This window comes from Alligator sinensis, unplaced genomic scaffold (genome assembly GCF_000455745.1).
Source record: "Alligator sinensis unplaced genomic scaffold, ASM45574v1 scaffold872_3, whole genome shotgun sequence".
Taxonomy (NCBI): Eukaryota; Metazoa; Chordata; order Crocodylia; family Alligatoridae; genus Alligator; species Alligator sinensis.
Genome location: NW_005842137.1, coordinates 204,447 through 227,722, shown reverse-complemented (window position 1 = coordinate 227,722; position 23,276 = coordinate 204,447). Strand labels below are relative to the sequence as shown.

General features: G+C 45.8%; 1 protein-coding gene across 1 annotated transcript in view; it reads right to left on the bottom strand.

Annotated features, from left to right (window-relative positions):
* Nucleotides 1-23,276, bottom strand: part of ANKS1A (ankyrin repeat and sterile alpha motif domain containing 1A) — a 116,667-nt gene that overhangs the window by 44,843 nt on the left and 48,548 nt on the right. Inside the window, 1 exon segment of the mRNA XM_025206067.1 lies at nt 6,103-6,169. Within this exon segment, the coding sequence (XP_025061852.1) occupies nt 6,103-6,169 (67 nt within the window).

Here is a 23,276-nt window from a genome sequence, read left to right as displayed (position 1 = left end):
TTGCCCATCCATCACACTGGATAAGAAGCCAATAGCACTCTCACTGATCCTCGCTCTGCCAGGGGTGGGCAACATTTGGTCTGTAGGCTGGATCCTGCCCTGTCGGGACCCCCAGCCACACCAGGTGGCACTGGGGCACCCCTGTCCCATGCCATCCTGCAGGATGCCCACATGGTGGTGGCAGCCCCCAGCCCTGCTGGCTCGGCATGGGGCGGAGTGATGTGGGAGCAGTGGCAGCGGAGGAAGCCCCGGTGAGGGCGCTGCCTCCAGGACCAGGACCTGTATGAGGCTGGGCAAGGAGTTGCATCCAGGGCTGGAGGCTAGTCTCCATGGGCACTGAGACCAGCCCCAGCTGCACCACCCTCACCCGGGCTCCCACCACGGCTGCTGCCCCTGCACCATTCTGCCCCATGCTGAGCCAGTGGGGCTGGGGGCTACTGCCACGGTGCAGGCAACCTGGGGTGAGCTGCAGGCTGGCACAGGATGCTCATGCCACAGCACTGCCTGCCTCCCTTGGCCCCGGTCTGGTCCTGGCTGCTGCAAGTGGCAGTGTGTGGAGTCATCACCAGATCCTCCCCCACTCCCTCACCAACCTGCAGGCTGCGCACCCCAGGCTGGGGGAGGGAAGCTAAGTTCCTCTCAAGTCTCCTCTGAGGGGCTTGCAGCCCTCCTCTCCCTGTCCTCCATGCTGCAGCCCTCCAGCAAGGCCCAGCGGTGGCTTCTAGCTCTGCCCTGGCCCCATGCTGTCACCGGCCCAAGATCCCGGTCCCAGACAGCTCTGGGGAGCTGTGCCTCGGGCTGGGATTGTGGGGCAATGACAGGACGGGGCCAGGGCAGGGCAGAGCTGTGACCTGCTCCCTGCACATCCTTGCCTGCAGAACCTGCACCTGTCGCAGGGCCACACAGGCAGCAGACTGTGGTTCTGATCTGGCCCTGGCCCCATGATCCCAGCTTTGCCAGCTCCTCTTGCTCCTGAACACCACTACCTTGGGCCCCATCCCACATAGGGAGTTTTGCAGAGTTGTTGCGAGGTGTCGGGAGCAGGAGGAGGTGCTGACCCAGCCTGAGACAGCTCACCAAAACAGCCTATGTGGCCCTTGGGCCCAAACAGTTGCCCATCCCTGCCTTAAAAGCAGAGCAATGGGAACAGTGTCTTAAAACTCAATATGGGAGAAGTACCTTGGCCCTCTTCACACCCATTTAGTTCACATTTGAGACCTTCAGATCCATATTACCTCCTTTGCTGTTCCTGCACGCAACTGACACAAGAGGAACTGCTACAAGAAAAAGCCTGATCTTTGCACAGAACTGAGCAGGTTGGCAGGCCAGCCAGCACTGCCTCAAATGAATATGGGCCAGGGCCACTGCACTGCATCTGTAAATCAGCAGCCCAGGCTTTACATTTGCAGAAATGATAGTTGTGACTGAACCTTTCTATCTCACACCAGGCTGAAGTATCTTACAGCGGGATAAAGGGTTGCCAAATTATGAAGCTCTAGTCTCCTTTGGGTGCTGAGTTCACATCACAAATGGATTAGATCATGCTCCAAAGAGTGCATGAGCGTTCCCCCTACTGCTTCGATTGTACAGTCAATTTTAAGACACTGCAAGCCATTCCAAACCATACAAGTCCTTGAAGAGAGGTTGGCAGGGCTCAACTGGCCTCTCCAGTTAAGAAAATTGTCTCAAATCAATTTTGAAACTGTTGGGTTTTTATGAAATCCTGAAGCAGTACAGGACTTGGGGGGGGGGGGGGGTACCTCAGACAGAGCCTCGGGGGGGGGGGGGGGTCCTACTGTTCCCAGACAACAGAGCTCACCAGCAATTCAACTGATGAATTTTTAGACACTGCATTTTACTGCTGGACAGCTCAATTCCTAAAAGCACATTAGAGCCAGATGGAATTATCCCTCCCCACAAAATATATGGCTGGACACAGCCTTACCACTGTGAAAGGTAGCAAGACTGACATGCCTGAGGAAAGAACTGTCCCAAAAGGTGGACAGTGCCTCATCCTGACTTGTGAGGAAAATCACAGGGAGTTCATAGTGCTATGGACGATTTTCCCTCTCCTGCCCCCTTGTTACCTTAGACCTTTTACATGCATCTTCAAAGGGGAAAAAAAAGAAAAGTACAGATCAGGGTTTCTTGCAAGGATAGTAAGCAACCAAACCATTTAAAAGGCTTCTATGCAAAAATTGATATAACTGCAAAATTAAGTTCACCAGGTCCCCTCTACAGCCCCAAGCCATATGAGGTCAGACCATCAACTCTTGGAGAAACATATGAATCATGGGTCTGGTTATTACACTGATGTTTTGGTCCCGATTCATATCTGGCACATACGATACTGTGTTGAACTTAGACAGCACTACTCAATGGTGTCAATTTCGTATGAAATTAGGAACACTTCTATATAGTTTCTTAGACTGCATCCTAACACTGTAGCATCAGAATGACTAGTTCCAGCAGTTATAAACATGGCTGATAGCAGCTTTTTTCCAGTATTTGCATCATTCGAGGAAAAGTGAGGCACTATTTGGTGCTAAGATTTCTTCCTTGTACCTACATAAGCCTCCTTTATTGTGGGGAAACCAAGCAAGATCAAGCCAAAACACACAGTCCAGGGGGGGTTTGGCAAACTGGTGAGCTCAGCACCTAAGTACTGGAGATAAATAAAGAGCAACATCCCTTAAAGCCAGAGAAGCATAGATGAATGATTAGTGTATTAACAGGCAGAATAAAATAGTTACCAAGTTTTATCTGATTTGTAACCTTGACATGCATCCAACAATCACTACTAAAGAGGGGGAGGAGGAAGAGGGGGAGGAGGAGGAAGAGAGATAATTAGATACTCTGGCAGATACAGCTGGTTTGCAAAACGATAGCACCTTTGCATCACTCCAAATGCTCTAGGCTATTCACATGTGGACCTTCAAAGGCAGTTACCCACAAACCTTACTCCAAGGACCCTCTTTCCCAAAACAGTCAGTAAATACTTTTAAATCCATAAGTATTTTCAAACAGCTTACAAGAGTCTCCAGTCAGAGAACTCAGTCTAGGCAGTCTGGTTGCTGAAACACACAACTGGAAAATGACATGGGTTCCTTGACATTGAAAATGACATTGTCCCTTAGGCAGCTGACTGCCACAGCGAACAAGACATATCCCTGACAGGGTTGGGGGATAGTGTTATATGCAGCCCATTATAAGTTGGGTGTTCCTTTGCTAAGTGAGGAGAAGCTAAATATAAGAGCAAAGGTAAAGATTTGAGCCCAAAGCCTGAAAACTGAATAATCTAGAGGCAAGGTTCTTTGAGTGGACGTGATATCTGTTATTAGACCAACTGAGCAGTTGGAAAAAAGTTCTTAGCAAGCTTTTGGGCACAGTCGCTCTTAGGGAGTCTCTGCTGTTCTGAGACTCCAAGAAATGTTTCTAGAGCAAATGTGTTCCTTCTCAGCACTGAAAAATCAATTCTGCATTTGCATTTTTGGCTGTGTGAAAGGAATGGAGATAATGGACCAGGAAACAAGTCACAAGAGGGATTTTTTTGATCTGTGGGGAGACTCCAACTTTCGCAGTAGAACTAACCAGGCTGCTATAGCTGGCTTGGAATCTGAGTGCTCATGTTCCTCCTCATAATCTTATTTAAGAGATCAATTTTCTTCCATTTACAAGGGAGCATGCTCTATGCTACATGAAGGAAGTCTGGCAAAGAAACAGCAGAGGGGCTGGGAGCACTTGCAGGAAAACACCTACCGGTCACAGCAGACTTCTCTCTAAGGTACCCCATCAATAAAAGGCTGGAATAGAACAGTTTGGTGAAGTTTAGACCATCATTGCCACACACAGGACCCTGGACAGTAGGGTGCTCATGGGGAGGAGTGTCTTTGCCAGCACAACTATTAATGAGAAATGAAATAGTTTTGCCAGTGCTTAGGGGCAGTGAACAGCCAAAGAGTGCGCGTCAATCTGCTCAACACTTGAGCAATATGGAATGGAGGAGAGAAAACTGCAACAAAATCTGCTTGAAAGGTCAGAAGCTGAACAACTTTTTTACCTACTTCTGATCAGAGGGAAAAACTTGCTGCTGACAGTTCACTGAAACAATGAGAAAAGGAAAGCCATCCCCTGCCTACTGGGTGGACAGGGACTGAAGCCCAAGCCAACATCAGAAACTTCTGGCTGTCTCCCAAATGTGGAAAAGGACATTTTGGTTGCGTGTGCAAGAAGATCTCACTACAGCCGGCATTTACATACAAACTCTTTGGTGAGAGACTTCCCACCCTCCCTCTCCAAGCCTTGAAGGGAGCTTCCATAACCAGGCAAAAGAAAACCAGGGAATGATGGACTAACAGGTACAGACCCACTGGGAGTGCTCAATCTATCTCCAAGGACCAAAGATCCCCACACTTTGATATCAAGGATAAACTGGGTTCTAAAACTTCTCTCCCTATATATTTAATGCAAAGGACCTTGATAACAAGACTGTGGTAGAGGACTGTGGGACTTGCAAGAGGACATATGCACAGCTGCTCCAGCTCAAACTGTTAGGAAAAAAGATTCAGCATTACCCAGAGGAATATTGAAATGGGAGCCAAGCATGTTTTGAAAGGCAGGAGAGAACAGCAAAAGTAACTGGTCTGATTTCCTCTCAGGATATAATGAAATGAACAACTAGAAGAGCTGGAAAGTAGAAGAGCTTCTTGTCTCTGGGATTCTGGTCGAAACGTTTTAATCTGAGCTAGAGTTTTTCTTGAGTCGATTTGAGAAAGGTTGATCTTCCTCTGCCCCTTGACTCTGCCTATAAGGGTGTCAGGATGTAGCTCGGGAAAGGCAAGAGAGAGAAACCTTGGCAAGAGCCATACAATTGCTGGGTAGTTCTGACCAGATCTTGCTGCGTCTTTGTCTGATAGAGAAAGCTAAGTTAAGGTCAAGAGTTCTTTGTGCTGCCTTAAATTTCATTCATTTCCATTATTCCAGCCTTACAAAATAGTCATGGGAATGGACCACTCTGCCTGCCTGCCCTTCTAATGGTAATTAAAATAACATACCTGTTTACGTGGCAGAATTTGGCAATCTGTGCTCCCTAGTTCAGCCTTTTTAGTTAGTTACTTTAAAGAAGATAGTCCCAAATGTATTAATCTTCTTCTGAGTTTTGAACCTTCAGATATGTCACACTATCAAAACGTTCACCTAAAATCATCAAGGTGAGACTTTTTTTCCTCACTTTTTTTTTTCTTCTTAAAAGGGAAGTCCAGATTTTAATGCAACTACCTGACTCTGGCGATGGGGCCTGAAAAAGGACGCTGAATATTACAAGATTTAGAATTGCAAGAGCAGAGAGGATTGTCTAGGCCAGAGGTGGCTAACCTGTGGCATGGGTGCTATGAATGGAACAGGCAGCCCCTGTGGCATGCAGCAGATGGAAAAGGGGACAGGGAGCATGACCGCTGATAGACCAGAGAGCAGAAAACAAAGCAGCAAAGCCAGCAGGGAGCACGGCAAGGAAGCAGAAGGCAGAGCGGCAGATCAGGCATGGAGTGCAGGGTTTGGAGCAGAAAGCAGAGCAGCAACTTGAACTGGGAAAAGGGATCAGGGTGGCACTTGGGGAGGGTGCGGGGCTAATTTGTGGCATGCCTACCAACAAGGTCACCCTCCACTGGCCTAGGCAACGTTCCAGAGAGTCATATGAATACTCTACTTAACTGCCAGTCAATACACCAGAAACGTTCAGGTTGAACACCTGGGACCAGCCTGGAGTCTCATCTCTGGTCTTCAGTTAACAGGAAGGGTCACTAATGAGTAAGGAAGGATCAATCTTCCCAAGGTTACTACCTTTGCAATACCTCCCCAGTGCCTATTAGGCAGGAGATCATTATATGATCTAGCTGGGGTCTTGCATGAAAGACAGAACCACCACATTCGGAATGAACGGTGGCAGTAGCACTACACGAAGAGCTCTATTATGTGACCTCTGTTTCTGTGCCCTGCTCGTTTTCCCTTCAAGGTGCAAAGGCAGGTTGAGAAAGCTGCACACAAGAGATTCACCATCATGCCAGGCTTTTAAAAGTGCACACACAAAAAGGCTGAGAACAGTACCTGAGATCTTCTGTTGTTCCTGAGAAAAGTCAATGCCTTCGCCAATGGAGCTCATTATTTTCTCAATCTGAAAATAAAAAAGACAACATTATTTTTAGTCAGAGAGAAAAAAAAAGATGCGAGAGGCAGCTTTGGGAGCCTGCCTGCCATGAGCATGTTGATGGTACCTGGCTGACACATCGGGGGGGCAGCTCAGAACGCACCCCTCTTCCTCCTGCCCGAAAAGGAGTTTCACTGAAAAATGAAGATATCAAAACGATAGTGGGTAGGGACTCCCCAAAACCAACCCCCCTGCCCCCCCTTCACTTCCTCTCCAGCAAGGATCTACTGATTCCCAACCCAAGAGGAAGAAAAGCCCATGAGACTCTTCCATGAAGCACAGTTTTGCTATGGAATTGGGGGGGGGGGGGTGCAAAAGGACCCCAAACCCTAACTGGGCATTGACAAACCTGTACCCGTCCTTCCCTAACTGCAAACAATGCTCGAAAATGTAGTTCACATTAATGCTTTCACAGCCTGATTTCACTCTCAGTATTTCTTTAGCATGTATGCTTTCCTCGCCAGGTAAATCCTGCTCTTAAAATCATTTCTATTGACAGCAGAGAGGCACAGAAATAGGTGAACTCTGACATCGGTACTGTTTTACAAAAGCAGCTGCATTCTGGGACAAAGGCTTTAACTGCCTGGAAAATGGGAAGCAAAAATAAATTTAGCCCCTGAAATGAGCAGCTTCCAGAGCTAACAGCTCTAAGTAAACCCCAAGCAGTTGAAAACTATACTCCAAAAGGAAAACCCCAAGAATACCTTCAATGCCAGACTTATTTTTTCCCCTTGAAGGTAGCTTTATTTGGCCCAACATTCTGGTTATGTACAAGTTAGTGAAGTCAACAAAAAAGCCCCAATATAAATATTTTGCAATAATTTTCTTAAATGTTAACGAAAATATTTTAAGGCATAAACCCCTACGCAGGGTCTGTAACCCAAACGTAACTAGTTCAATGCTGTAGAGAGAACATGAAAATGAAAAAAAAAAAAAAGAGACTCACTTTGTTGAGCAAAAGGGAGCAGCTCAGGGAGTTGTACGTCAATAATCAACCTAAATTACTGACATGGAAAAGTGTCTAAGGCATGAGTAGCATAGGTAAGAAAAATCAAAGCAAGAGCTTGCTCTTACTTACAGCCTGTTGCTGTAGCACCAAAGGGAGAATCAAGAGGCTCCAACTTAGTTCAAGATCTGGATGTCTACTGCAAGCTTCAGTTCACAAAAGTGAACAAAACCCCACAAAAATACCCATCCCCAATATGAGATTTCTGGTCAGAGGTGTTCTGAAAATGGCATCTTGGGTGTATTTTATTACAACTATTGTTTGTCAGCAGATCTCTGGACTTGGTCACCTGGCACTGGAAAAAAAAAGCAGTCTTCTTTAAAATTACCGTAAGGTAGCAAGGAAATCAGGTTCCCCAAATCAGGTACTTTTCCTCAGAGCTATGGAGGGGGCCTAAGCTTTTTGAAACAGCTGAAGGGGAGAAGATGCCCCACTCCTAATGCAGTTCAGGGCATGCTGGAAGACTAAGTCCATTAGGCTTCTTGAAAAAAAGGAAGTTTCCAAAGTCAGATCTCAAAAAATCAAAAAAAAAAAAATCAAAAAAATCCTATCCATTTGTGGATGGAGAATGGGCAACTCCTTTGTTACTTAAAACTATCAGGGAAAAAGTCTTTTACGGATGACTGCATGAATAGTAAGGACTACAAGGCAGAAGGATTCTCTGCACCTTGATGATGGGAACTTCTGAAGACTAAAGATAAACTAGTTTTGAATACTGTAGATTGAGGAACAGTTTGAATACCAGCTGGTCAAAAATACTGTGAAAAAACTGAAATATTTCCTCTACTTCCCTTGTTCCCAAAGGTACATATATAGGAGACTACTTTCTCTGTGTAATGCAGGTTTTTAAAGACATCCTTTGGCTCGCGTATCCTGAGACACTACCCTACGGCCTCTTCCTCCACCACAGGGAAAGCATTTATTGCTATTCTGCGCTGGGACACGTGTACCCTAAACATGACTTGAGCTGACGAGATATATCCAGACTAAGAACGGCTGAGTAATGCTGCCAGGGATCACAAATCCTAGCAGACCTGACACAGTTTAGAGAAAAGTCCAGCCAGTAATGTAACGCCAGGCAAGTGTGTCAAAGTTACCATGGGCTCGTGACAATGAAAGGCAGCATCACTGACCAGAGCTTTTGTTCTGTGCGGGGCTGAGAGCGACAGAGACAGATGGAAGAATTAACCAGGCTGAATGTGGTATTCTGAAGTATGCAGATTTTTATTCACAGAAGACAAGGTCATTTACAACTTGATTCAAAACTGCGGACGGTTTGTACAAGCGATTGAATTTTCTCCTCTCACTGGGGTAGGCTGAAGGACCCTACAAAAAACAGCTCAGAGCGAGCAATGGGGTAAAATGCCCATAGAGATTTCAGTAGGCAAACAAAAGGCAGCCCTTTAAATGCCCAGCCACAAAAAAAGCACGTAGCAGACAGTGCAGTTCATCTCCCAACTGCTCAGCTCCCTGAAGTCTTTCTTCAGATAAAAATTACAGAACTTCTCATCATGTCATTTGATCTTGCTATTAAGGCTCAGACATTGTAGTTCAATAAGCAGTCCTGGAAAAGCAGCTTTGAGGGACAGAAAGGAAAAGATCTCATTGCTTTGGCTAACCCAGAGCCTCCATTTTAAATTGGCTGCTCTGCAGAATTGACAACAGAATTGCAGGATCAGCTCAACTGGAGCCAATTAAGAGAAAAAACCTGAATTTAAAACCTGCCTCCTGCCCCACCAAGGAAATGCCTTGCAGCCTCAGTTCTTTCTTCTTTTAATCACAGTCTGTAACTTTTTCCTCCAGTTGGGAAGGTTGAGGGGCAGAAGTGGCCTTCCACTCCCTACAAACATTGCAGAGTGCTCCAAAACCTCAGTTTTCATCACCCCTCCCCAGCACAGTTGGGTCTGCCAGAGTCTGCAGACAACCTGAAAAGTAACTCAGTGAAGTGGCAGACAGATCTAAAGGTAATGCAAATCTTGATATCAACTTTCACTGCTGGAGTGATCAGCAGTGACACTGCCTCACCCGTTAAAGAAGCTGAGCTGCCACCCTTTACTGAGCTGCCTCCCATGCTTTCCTCAGACCAAGTCCCCATTGTCTCCTGCCCTGGTGGAAAACAGCTCCCAATTCACCATACACTTCTGCAACATTGATTTAAGACTCCATGTGGAGAAGAAGGAACGCATGGGGAGGAGACAAAATAAATCGACTGCCCAAATAAGTGCACGGCTTACTGTATCGATCATCTTATTTGCTTTCAAATACTGCCACTGTCACCTCTGTGTTCAATTCAAAATAATGCAACAGGATTTCCAGGCTGGTGCCAGAAAATTGAGAGATTGTACTAGGTCCAGTTTGCTGTATGATACACAGGGCTTTGCCAGGTTTTTGACTCAAGGCCATCTTGAAGTTCAATAGGTTTAAGAGAGAGCATTAAGTCCAACTCGTATTAGGGTCAAATGAGCTTGTTTTAGGATATATTCTAAGCAAGAGCCACTGTCTTAAACCTACAGTCTAGGCTCTTTACTGGAAAGATGTTTACTTCTGCTAGTGAAGGAGCCAGAAAAGCTCTTTTCTTTCCTCGCATGATCTTTTGGAGTAAGACTCCCTTGGCCCAAACCATCTTTTCCTACAATCAGCCGTCACCAAGGAAAAAATTGGGTGGGGGCAAGGAGGAGAAAAGCATGTTTGTTCAAGCAACCCCACCTCTCGGCCTGTTTTCCAGCAACAGAGGCAAAGTGCCCTGCACCATGGAAGGACCTGCAGAGAGTGCTGCTGACCAGGCTGGAAAGGCAAAGATCACAGCTTCATGCTGCTGAGGCAGACTCGCACCCCAGATTTGCAGCCCTGCTGTCAGGGCACCAGACACACAGGTGAATGCCATCTGAACACAGGGGAGACCCCCTTTCCTCTGCAACCCAGCACTGCAAGCCCCTTTTACCTTCGTCTGCCTTTAGATGCCTCAGAGCTGTGGCTGGGGATCTGGCTACAAGCTAAAGCCCCCTCCTCCCCTTCTGCCCCACTCACCAACTTACTCTTCTACAGCAGGTCTCTCTCCTTGAGACAATGACACAAGACAAGGAAGAACCTGAACCTGCCCACTTCAGAGTCAGCAGAACAACCCTTCCAAAGAGCACAGCATGCCCAGTTTTCTCAACTTGGCCTGGGACGTAAAGCCCAAGGCTAAGTTCAGATATTCGCAGCTCTTTGCCAGGGGCTGGCCAGCACACACACTTGTCTTTGTAATACTGTGGCCTGGGCGAGCTCCCTGTACTAGCCCAGAAGAATGCTGACTTTTCATATGGGACAATTCACAAACACAGAAGCACTGATGTAGTTACTGCTGTCATGCTCTTCGGACCGTAATGAAAGCCAGCTTTCTGTCACTGGGTTCAAGCCTAAAGCCACTCGATCAACTAGGTAGGCTGAAGTCACTCATTAGACCACCGTTAGCAACCATGAGCAATGACCTGTTTCTAGCGGAGGTCAAGCAATCCCTGTTTAGTCCTTACATTTATGGACCATTTTGCATTAAAGCAGCGAAACTAAAATTGCTGCTCCGTTAGAAGTGCCTACAAAGCTTGTTAATTTTCCTTCCATAGCAGCCTTTGCCATTCATACAATTCATTAATGTTCAGTTGCTCCGTACTACTGTGGCAATACATTACTTCCCACAAACCCTGGGGAAACGTCCAGATGACAGCGGATGTGTGGTATGCAGTGCCGCAGACCTGTCTGTGGCACCGCACATGCAGGTGTCCCCCACGCTACTAATTAGCAGTGGGGGGCGAGGGGAGGGTTGACCCTGGTTGATCCCAGGACCAAAAAAACCTGTGCCTAAAAAAAAAGTGGGATGGTGCATGTGGAAGCTGCCATCCAAAACCAGAGCCTGGCAGCTGCAGCTCTCAGAGGCCCCCAGGACCCCAAGTAAGGCTGCTTGGGCCAGCACAGTTGCTCGCCCATGCCACCCCTACCCCAGCTGGGGCAACGTGCCGCATGCCAGAGCACGTGTAGCATTCTCCAGGGACAAGCAGCAGCAGCACACATTGTGCTGCGGCAATCTGTCCCTGGGACAAGGCATGTTTCCATTCATTGGGACGCACCCTGGGAGGTCAAAACCCACCAGCTGAGAGTCACTTGGCTCAATCCACAGATCACAAGACAAGCAAAGGCTGCATGCTCCACTCCCTCATTCCCTCCACACCCTTACTCCTTGAGTAATCCTGCACTTGTCCAGGGAATCAGGCTAGATGTCCCATGAGTTTCCACCCAACTATTTGACTAAAGGTCAAATATTTTGTTAAGAAACACACACCACTGATTCATAGCAGCTTATCACAGGCACTTTTATAGTAACTGCAAGGGGGATTGTCAAAATCTGTACTCAAATAAGAGTTCGCCAGCCTGAAAAGGGTGAGAAACACTGGATGAAGACATCCCCAAGCCATACACCACCCAGTCCCGTTCACTGGAGCATAGGCAGAGCGGTGCCAAGCCTCAACTGCACTCCAAAGCACCAGGATCAGAGGTGCACTAGAGAGTTTCTGGAAGTAGCACACAGCAAGGGAGTTTAAGGTTGTTCTTTGCTAGTAGTTAATTATTTAACACAAATACTATGTTTAAACATAGTACAGCAGCTCAGACTTAACTGGTTTCAGCCTGAGCTCTCCGCTCCCTGGTTTGTTCTGGGCTAACCTGCCATGGCCTGCCCATGAACCCTGGTCCTGTGTCTAACTGGTAATATTACATCCACAGGGGCATCATTAGTTCTCCTGCTTCTGTCACAAGTGGTTTAGCTCTTTGTACTGTCGCAGACAGGACTGCCCCTTTAATGGGCAAGAGAGCAGGGATCAAGAGATCAGCCTGTCCCCAATTACCAGTCCCAGCTGGGAGGGGACCAATTGATTATAAACCCAGCAAGTAGTTTTGCTGGACAAGAGGGGGCCTATAGGAGGGAGACAGACTCCCCTAAAACCTGGATGAATTCAAGGGAAGGAGCCTGTGGGAGCTGTAGCCAAGGGGGAGCACAGCAACTGTTTTGTTTTACATTTTGCTCAATAACACTTGCCCAAGAATGTCTTGGGAGTGGCATGGAGTCCCCCTTGGGCTGGGAAGAAGGCCAGGGGCTCCCAGCAGGGAGGCAACTCCTCATATCAACTGGCAAAGCTGCTGCACCAGAGAACCCCATCAAGAAACTGAGAAAAGAAACAGGGGGTTTGATTAAAACAGAAAATCATATTTCCTTGCATCAGCAGAAGACAAGCTAAGCTAACACTCAGCAAAGGACACCCCTGCTGCTGCAGTTTGGTCCCCCACCAACTGGATGTTTCACAGAAGGCAAAGTATAAGGTGCACCTTATAGATTCACTTATCCTGTCTTCTGCCTGACTTTAGACTAACAAGGCTAAATACCTCTTGCTGCTGATGGGCGTTTTACAGTAGGCTCCCATCAAGACAATTCCTTTACTTTGCAGCATTCACAGTGGAGGCATTAGTGATCAGCAACCAACACTAAGCCCAAAACACTGCCCTGCTACAGATGCCACTGTTCATTCCTCAGATAACAGCCACCGAGGCAGCCTCAGGAAGAGAGAAGCCTGCCCAGGATAGATGCACAATGTGCTATTGCCAAGTTAGCGGCAGTGCAGATCTTCAAGGGACCTGAGAGGTGCACATGAACCAGGTCAGCCCCCAGTCCCCTTGGAGGCACTACTCTGCAGTCTGGTACAGCCAGCACTTGGTTTCCAAACTCCTGCTTCTATGGACACGAAGCTGCAGCATTCACTTGCACAATATCTGAATGTTACCCACAGAGCTGGCACCACAATCTGGAGCCAGGCAGTCCATTTATCCAGGATCCATTAAAACAGGTGCGTTAAGAGGCCACACAGGCTCTTTCATCATCAAGAAGGAGACGGTCTCATGCAAGGTGGGCTGCCCATGGCAACTCATCAGCATGCACAGGAAGGACACTTTATTCATAACGCAATGAATCAAGTGGGGACTCACTAACCCCTGCCACCAAGGGTCATCTTCAGCGGTTGCAACTTCCTACCAGAAGTCAAGTAAAACATGACCCATGGTTAAAAGCCCTCGGATTTGTCATTTGCACAAACCTGGAAGCGTTATGCTCAATCTTTGCATGTGGCATTAGTAACTCCCAAGGACATCTCAAGGTTGTCCAGAGACAAACAGCATAAGCCTTTCCACCAGCCTGGCCAGTTGCTGAGAGTTACGGTTTAGATGCTTATGTGATCCCAAAGGGTTTGCAAAGCAGGATTCCTCCACCCACAGAACAATGGACAGTTAAAATAGGCAGCTGCTTTCTACACAATAACAATCCCTGCTGTTCTCCAGCCACTACCTACACCACACCCCTCGAACAAATGCAGCCAACACAGAGGCCCTTCCCTGCAGGGTGCAAGCCCAACAGAACTGCTCTGCTTATGGTAAATGTATCTTCCCCCCCAGCTGAAATCCAGAAGTCTGCCAGAAAGGTATAGCTTGTATAACCTAACTAGGAGGACTTGAACTGTTTCTGAGAAACGAACCAAGCTGCTATTTCAGCTGTTTCCATAAGCCATTCTCCCCCTGCTCCCTCCCCAACCCCTCGTTGCACAAACCTATGCTAGAAAAGCAACCCCTTAGAGACTAAGGCAGTCATGGTGATCACGGCCAGCTTAGAGCTCTCATCCGGGCTTGCCTTGGAAGTGGACCCTAAATTATATCATTCCAGAGCAGGGATGCCCCTGAAAGGACTGCCGAGACACTAGGTAAGACTGTAATTTTAAAAAGTACTATTAAGCCTCCCCACCCTCATAAAATTATTTTCTTCCAAAATATTAAATGAACCTCAGCGTGCATAAGATCAAGTGAAGAAAGAATCAAGAACGGCACAGGCAGCCCCATTCTCTGGTAGCACTACAGAGATAGTAGTCGAACACATCAGCCATCAGGCCTGTAATCAAACTGAGCCAGTACAGTCAGGATTTAATATCTGGGTCTCTAGGTGCCAGATTCATTCAATTTAAAACCCGGTTTGTCACCCAGGTCCAGAGGTCATCTGCATACTCTGACCCAGGCATATTAAATCTCTTTGTTTAAAGTTTAGTGTAAGCACGCGGTTAATTCTACAACCTCCCCACACCGTTATCACCAGGGATCCGGGTTTTCCGTTCGCCATGGAAAGATGCAGCAAGATGTGGATTTTCTCATTTTAAGTAATAAAACAGATTTTCTCCTTTAAAGGAGAAAAACAGGGGAAACAATGACTTTCCTCTTGCAGGCTGGCACAGTCCTGGCCTGCAAGGGGTTGGAGGGAGCAGGAGGTTCCCTCCAATCATGTGCATGGGCGTGCTCACACACACACACATGGCAGCCTGGAGAGCAGCTCTTGCACATAAGTCTGGGAGATGGGGAGGGATTGAGGCCCCCATAGGGAGGGAGGGAGTTGGGCAGGGCTGGGGGAGCTGCCCAGCCAGGGTGGTACGTGCAGACTGGGGCTTGGGGTCCAGGGTCAGGACAAAAATGCACAGCTGCAGGGCCCGGCTAAGCCAAGGGCAGCTCGTCCAGACGGTGATGGGGTAATGTGCCCCACAGATTTGCATGTGGGGAGGGGGCAGGTGCAGGCTGCCCACTGTGGGCTCAGGGATCCCTGCCCTGCTGCCCTTCCTCCAGGGGCCTCCCCAGCCCAGCAGGCAGGACCTGGTGCAGCAGGGTAGAGAGGGGTGGGGAGGCTTGGTGCTGCGGGCAGGAACCCTGCACTGCTGTGGCAAGGCATCTGCTGCCTGCCTGGCAGCAGCAGGGATGGCAGCATGAAGCTCGTCCCTCCACTACTGCCAGGTGAGCAGGGGGTGCATCATCATGGTGGCACAAGGCTCCTGGTGGTGGCACCGAGCCTCCCCACCCCTCTCTGCCCTGTTGCACTGGGTCCTGCCTGTTGGACAGGACACTACAGGTTTACACCCCACCATGCACTGAGGGCCACCTGGCTGCCCCCAGCCTTCTAGGGCTCAGGGATGGACCCCAGTCTTGGATCACTTTTTTCAATCAACAACCAAACTCTTAAATAAAAACTAAGCTCCTTTTAATCGAGCACACTAATGCGAACACGGGAAAGGGGACAGGAGAGCAGACCTGTTCTCTCTTTTGCATGCTCTCCTTTCTGACCACCCCCTCAAGGACAAGCTGAGGGGAAGTGAAAAGCCACTCTTTTGCAGAGAGCTGCAAATGCATTGGTAATACCCTTAAGGACAGGTATGGCCGTGCAACGGCCACCTTCCCAAAGTGCTCAGGTACCAGCTTTGGTCTTCTTGCTCAACCACCTCGAGTGCCTAATGCAAAGAAAGGGTCAGAAAGGCAAATCTCTGATACCACCTCATCTGCCCTTGATTCCTTTAAAAAGTCTTGCAGCCTTAACAGCAGGGCCAGGGCCGGTGACACTGCCCTCCCCTGATCAATTCCCCCCGCTTTCAAGCCTCCCGTCTTTAAAATTCCCCATCACCACGGCTTCAGGAGCCTCTGGAGTCAAAATGAAGTCGGAGCAAGGCGGCTAGGAGCACAAGGGCTACAAAAACAGAAGCACAAAGCAATAACATTACCTTCATCCACACTTACGACAATCTAAAATTTAATAAAAATATGGCAGGTACAGTACAGGCAATTTATTTCTGCCTATGTACATATTAGCATGTTATAATGACACCCTCCAGCACTTGTATAATTAAGGATCTACCAAGACTTCTATTAGAAAATCCTTATTATCTGCGGTCCATAACATGTTTATATAAATACATTCATGGCTGAAAAACTCAGGCTCTAGCCCTGGGCAGCCTATTTTATTTCTAAACGCCACACACAATGCTTGGTTTAAAAGGCTTTGCTGTCTTAAATTTATATGGATGAAAATAAGTGGCCAGGGATAGGATTTCATTTTTGAACAGCTATACGCTCAGGACCCAGGTGAGAGATAATTTTTTTAATATAAAATAAAATTGTGAAGGCAGCCTGGCCTTGTTTTTAAAATCTGTCTGAGAAAATAAAGCATGCTACCCAGTACAAGCTAACCAATTTCACTGTAGCTTGATGGGTTAGCTGAAGCAAACACTGGGGAGCAAGTAAGAGGGTATCAAGTCTTCAGAGAACAATTAAGTGTTAATGCCAGGGTAACAGCACTGCTCTGGGATGGATAGATTATATACAACTGCCAGAGACCCTCAGATTTACGACATGTTACATATACCAGAGATTCTCAGCCAGGGAGCCACAGCACCCCAGTGCCATGAGATCCTTTTAAGGGTGATGAGCAGTACTATACACTACACACACACACATATACATATATAGACATGTGTGTGTATAGTGTATAATACTGCTCATTGCCCTTAAAGTGTGTTTGTGTGTATGCATGTGTGTGGTATATAGTATTGCTCATCACCCTTAAAAGGCTCTCATGGCACTCTGGGGTGCTGTGGCTCCCCGGTTGAGAATCTCATCTCTCACATACCCCCCAAATAGGAATCTAAAGGGTCAAAAGCCTTCTTATCTGTTATGGGCTTTCTGAATGTTTAGCAACAGAAAGCTTGCTCTATTAGCTTTCACACTATTTTTGACTATGGGAAAATAAGAGCCGCTATGTTCTGAGGGGTGCCTTGACTCTAACAAGGTGGAGAAGCACTGGTTCATACATTAGCTATCCTAGGTGACAAGAAAAAATATCCTTATTGAAGACCCAGCTGCACTCGTAACACCCAATACTTTTATTTCATTTTTAAGACTTACATCTCAGGCAGGTACGGGGCTTCTGGAGAACACGCGTGATTGGATCTCTTGTCACTTCTAATTGTATATGGATTTTCTGGCAGCAAGTAACAGCTAAGTAATATATTTTAGGGTTGGAGGGAAGAAGAAGAAAAAAAATGACCTACTGGAGCAAACATTAGAAACATCGATGCCCTTCTTTGCTAGTTGGTGAAACGGACTCCGTCCTATAAGGGGACATGACTGTTTTGGGTGACTCGTGGGAGTCAGAAGAAGCTGCTGTAAAACCTGAGCTGCCACACCTCCCTGATTATCTGAACTGCTGCTATGCGAGGTTGAGACCATATCAAGGGTGAAGCATTTGACTGGCTTTGAAAACATTTGTTGGAAACATTGGCTCCAATAACTTACATCTTTAACAAACCCTACAACATTGACATCTCACTGCTCTTTTACATGCTTCCCAGTATAGGGATAATCCTACAGGCTTTAATGTGTTTCCACAACACAGCCAGATAAAAGGTGGCAGCTCTCAAGCTCCTGTGGCTTTAAAGAGGGAGCCTTAACTTCGTAACCAAATGTGGACCAACCTCTAGCAAAACACCTGGTGGAACACCATCAAGAAAAGATTTAACTGGCACGATCCCGATGGCAGCTAGCAGGACACAAGAGCGAAAAGTCAGCTATTTTATTGATGAGCAAGAGCTGAAGGGACAATCACTCCAGATGTGCAAAGTGAAGACATTCCTTGTGCAGAGGACAAATATCTGACAGCCATATTAAAAAAAAAAAAAAAAAAAAAAAAAAAAAAAAAAAAAAAAATAAAATCAATTCAACTAAAAAAAAAAAAAAAAAAAAAAAAAAAAAAAAAAAAAAAAAAGACTCAAATTCACTCATTCAAGAAACAACATAAAAGTATTAAAAAATAAATTAAAATGCACTGGCCAGAAAATAGGTTAAGTTTGAACACCTCCATCCAACAGTGAAGGGTACTCTAGAAATATGCATAACAGGTTTACACAAAATCCTTTAAAACTGCAACCAGACTACTATATATAGCAATACATTTATAGCTTCCACAGCACATGGATCAAAATCATGCCAACTGCCAACAGGGCCAAGTCCTTGTTGTGTTGGATTTTCTTGATTTCAGTATGTTCCAAGTTCTCCATGTGAGAACGACCCCTTTAACTATGAATTCCCCCAACCATCAGGTATAATTCAAAATTTCCCGAGTTTTGTTCACTCGCATTTATTAGCTTGGTGCATTAGAATATTCTGTTAAACACATTGCTAAATACCAGAAGATAGGTTGCAGATACAGGCGGACCTGGACAGGCTGGAGAGCTGGACCGGAACCAGATGAAGTTCAACACACAGAAGTGTAAGGTGCTCCATCTGGGGGCAAACAATCTCCAACATACCTACAGGCTTGATGGCGACAATTTGACTTGCACCATGACCGAAAGAGAACTAGGGGTAGTGATCGACCATCGCATGAACATGAGCTGGCAGCGCGATGCTGTGGCCAGCAAGGCCAACACCACACTGGCATGCATCAACCGATGCATCTCATGCAAAACTAAGGAAGTGATACTACCACTCTACTCAGCACTGGTGAGACAGCAGCTGGAGTACTGCGTCCAGTTCTGGGTGCTGCACTTCAACAAGGATGTGGAAAAACATGAGAGGGTCCAGAGAAGAGCCACCCATATGATCAAGGACTTGCAAGACAAGCCATACGAGGAGAGGCTGAGGGACCTGGGCCTCTTCTGCCTACAGAAGAGAAGACCGAGAGGGAACTTGGTAGCGGCTTAACGCTACATCAGAGGAGTGCATCAAGAACTCGGAGAACAGCTGTTCACCAGGGCAAATGAAAAAAAAAAATCAAAGTTAGGCACAGGTGTTTTATCACCAGTAGAAGGAATTAACACCATATACACAAGTCTCCGGACTGCATAACCAGACCTCAGAATACACCCACTTGAGGGGCCGTGAACTTATTTCCCCTTCAACCTTCTCTACAACCCAAAACTAGGGGGAAGTCAATGTTACCATCACCAGGGCTGGGTGAGGATGTGAACAACTCCGGCTTTTCTGTCTTGCTGGATGATGCAGGATTTGAGTTGTCACCAGAATATGTCGACGGAAATACGACCTCAAAGTTCACCATTTTGTGTATTCGACATGTATACAGTAGGCTTTCGTAATAGGAAACTGGCTGTACCAAATTTTGAAAACTCTTGAAGAATTTAATGCAAGAGACAAGAGTTTGTGTGGGTCATAGTTTTATTGGCTCTATTAATATGAATAGAAATTTAGAAAACAAGCGTTGTCCAACAAATACATACTGCGCTAACTATTCAAGTCAGTAGCCACATCTTCCTCTAGCAGCATTCCTATTCCAAGCGCGGCTATGCATGGACCCAGTAGATTTGTCAGTGACTTATTTCAGTGCATCCTCCAACTGTACATTAGTGATACAGAGGCACTCTTTCTGGTTTAATATGGTCTCAGAGAAACTCATTTGGATCAGGGTCAAGGGACTGTTGGTTCATATTACCCTGCAGTTTGTGTTTCTATAAGAAACACAAAACATAGAGCCTGAACACATGTCAAAGAAAAGGAATTTGTAATAAGGCTCCAAACTTCAAAGTCAATGCAGTGGATTCACAATTTCAGACCCCACTGTGAAACTCGGCTGAAAAGAGCTTCTGTACTCAGGCAGATTGGGCCTGACCTAGTAAAAGCAGTAAGGCAAGCTATGGAGAGAGACAGACAGAGGTCTCAAAGTGAGAACCTCTCATTAGCTAGCGCTTTGAATTTCCTGGCAGCTTTAAAACTACATTTTACATGTTATATCGTGAAGAATTTCAATGCATTTTATAAGCTGTGCTCTTACATTTCAGATCACCTTTCACCCAAAAAGGACTTAATATGCATCCTACAGTCTACGAATTTCTCATAAAGATTGTATCCATTTCTATGTTTGTTAGAGCAAGGAGCATAACAGGGCTCCAAAATGTACTGGAGCCCCTGGCACAGTCACCATGTAAACAGCAATCGGTTCAGCTACTGAAACGCCTCTGGCACTGGGTAACAAAGCACGTCGCAACCCTACAAAAATACTGCAGACAGGAAGCAAACAGTTAAGTGATGCTACAGAGGAAAATTAAGATATTAAAAAACGTAATTAAAGACGAGAAACTTAAGGAAGAGGGGACTTAAACATCCCCGATGAAGGCAGAAGTGTCACAAAACCATTACTGATCCAAAATCTGCACAATTTACATGAAATGCAACAGAAGCATCATATTTCACATAACCATGTTACTATGCAATTTAAACATTTCCAAATGCCATCGTTATACAAGCAGAGTATCCAATGGACTGAAATGGGTACCTTATTCTAGTGTATTGGATCTATACAAGCTCAGACACGAGTCCAGCTTGGTGCCTGTGATTGATGACCTATAAGCAAACACAAGGGAGGAAGAACGAGTCACTGTACATTTACATCACGCCCTTGTGAACATGTAGATGGAATACCTTGAGGTAGACAGCAGCTAATAAACTGCAATATTCAACAGCTTGTTTTAAAAGCCTAGCTGAAGAAGAGAGTTACCAGTGACACTTGTTTAGATCCGAACTGGAACGATTTAAAGAATTAGCAAACAGTTTCTACATCCAAGCCTTGCTGCCAAATACGGGTATGCAGCATTTTTGGTGTTACTTGCTTTTCTGATGGAAGCACTAGTGCACCTTTATCTACCAAAAGGAGATGTTTTGTTCAAATCTCCAACCCTTCCTGTACTCCAGTTTGCAAAGGTCTCTCATCAGTTAGGGCTGCAGCTCCAGGTGATGGATTTGATCTCCAATTCCATCGCCTTGAGCTTTATAGTTCAGGTCAGTTCCATCTCCAATTCTCCCTCTCCCCTAATATTTTAGGCCAGCATTTCTCAACCCATGGGTCACAAGAATACACAAAAAGGTCGTGAACAAACTTTAAAACTGGGTTATCATTTAAAGGAGAAGAAGGTGGGAAACGGTGGCTTCTTCCGTGCAGGCTGTAAGAGTTCCAGCCTGCAAGTGGCTGCTTGGGGCTCCCCCTGCCCCAAACACCTGCCCCCTGCCCCAAACACCTGAGAGCTGGGGCTTGGGAGTGGAGGGCAGTGGGCAGGAGTGAGTGGCATTGGGTCGGGACTGGTCATCGATGTTTACAAATGGGTCCTGGTACAAAAAAGGTTGAGAACCGCTGCTTTAGACAGCAGAAACCTGTCCTGACCTGTCAAGAGCTGTACACATGCAGAGCAAGGCATCCCACTGAGCTCCTTCAAACCTGGGATCTGCATTTCCCTTTGCCTTGATTCAACAGAGTTCAAGTTTGCAGGAATTAAGTAATGAGGGCTTAATACCGGCTGCTTTAATAGCTTGTTGCAACATGCTATTTTAATAGGTGTGGCACCCCTATGCTTTGGGAGTTAGGTTTCACCCCCTCATTGAAGAGGAAAGCTACTTTTTCCAGGTCCAAGGAATGAAGAACTCCTGCTTTTGGAGACAAAAGGCAAAAGTTCAGGGTGAGGAAAAATTTTCAACTCTAAAAGCAGGAAAAACAAGAGCAAACCTTGTGATCTGGAAGTAATAAAATAATCAAATCAGCAATTAACTGACTTGAGAGACTCCAGGACATGCCTGTTTACAGTAGATATCATAATAAAAAGATACTGGCGGCACTGCCTCTTTTTTTTTTTTTTAAACAATAAGGGGGGACCCTGCCTTTTTTTTTTTTTTAAAAAAAAACTATAAAAAATTTCTCCCTCTGAAATGGAAAAGGGGGGGGGGGGGAAAGGCGAAGGAGTGAACAACTGGAATGCATCTTTAGAAATTAAAACCAGCACAAAACAAATGACAAAGGCTAGAAAACATGCCAAGGATATCTGAGTTAGCAAACACACCCTGCCTGGCACTGCAATTTCAAACTGGGCAGATTAAACATTACAATTTAATCACCAAAACCAAAAACTAATTAAAAACTTTAGGAAGAAAAAAAAAACTGCTGGAAATGACTCAGAAGACTTCTGGCTCTTAAACCCAAAAGAAGGAAGTTTCCTACGGCTGCATCACCAGAGGTGGGGCCAGGTATTTGAGGGATGAATGCATCAAGACGGAGCACACTTCCCATGCTCCAGTGCCAAGGAATTTAGCAGTACATGCACACACATCAGTCACGGATGCAATCTGAAAGTCTTTTCCTGCATGTTTTATGCTGTTTGAAAGATGAAAGTAGGTTTTTTATTGTCAGATTTCAACTTGAACTGTTTGCACTTAATTGGTGAGCTACAAACAAGGCCATAAGGGAGAAGCCACCAAGGCCATGAATCGCTCAGCTTGTCAGAAATACAACATTAAGCCTTAAGATGTAATTTCACTAACCACAAAAAAACTAGTTCTCCTTTAGCAGGTTTTATGAAAAAAAATATCTGCAGCTCAACATTTACACTCTTTTGGGAGCACTTTAATGAAATGGTGGCTTTGAGGCTGGATTTTTAAAAAATGCACGTTTCCAGGCAATTGTTTTGAATCCGCAGGACTTCATTAAGGCCATAATTCACCTTGCTATTTAAGCACATAAACAACCCTACTGATGTTAATGGGACCTGCGTGTTTAAAGTTGCTGGCCAAGTTGATATTGGTTTTATCTGACCCATGATCTTAGATGGATGGAAGTTGCTATGGATATGCAACAATTTACTCCCAAATATTGATACTAATGTGACGCCAACCATAAAAAAAAATGCTGAATCAATAGATTCAATATCTGATCTAGAGTGACCGAGATGAGAGCAGTCATTTAACTTGAGAGGGTAATATCAAGCACTGCTCCAATAATTATTTTGTAAGAGAGAGGGTCAGATGATGACTGTCCAGTGCCATAATTTGATGTGAAGTATTCATTAATTCACCAGCTAAATAATTCACTGTCAAGGAAAAAAAAAAGTGCAGCAAAGTGGTTTTTGCCTGATAAATCTCTGTTGGATGGTGCATTTCTTTTTCTCTAAAAAAGCTAAAATAAAATGCATGTTTTATTCAGATCTCTTTTAACCTCCCCCAGAAAATAAAACAAAACTTTATCTCTGGTTAAAAGGGCGAAAAACAGAACACAACGCAGCCACCTTGCTTTACAGAGATGGGGCTGGGATCTTTCAGCACAAAACTTGATTAGAAATTCAACACAGGAACCATTTACCCGGTGCTACATTCAGGGCAGAGCTGGTTCTAGGCTGCTGCACACATGTTAAAGGCCACATT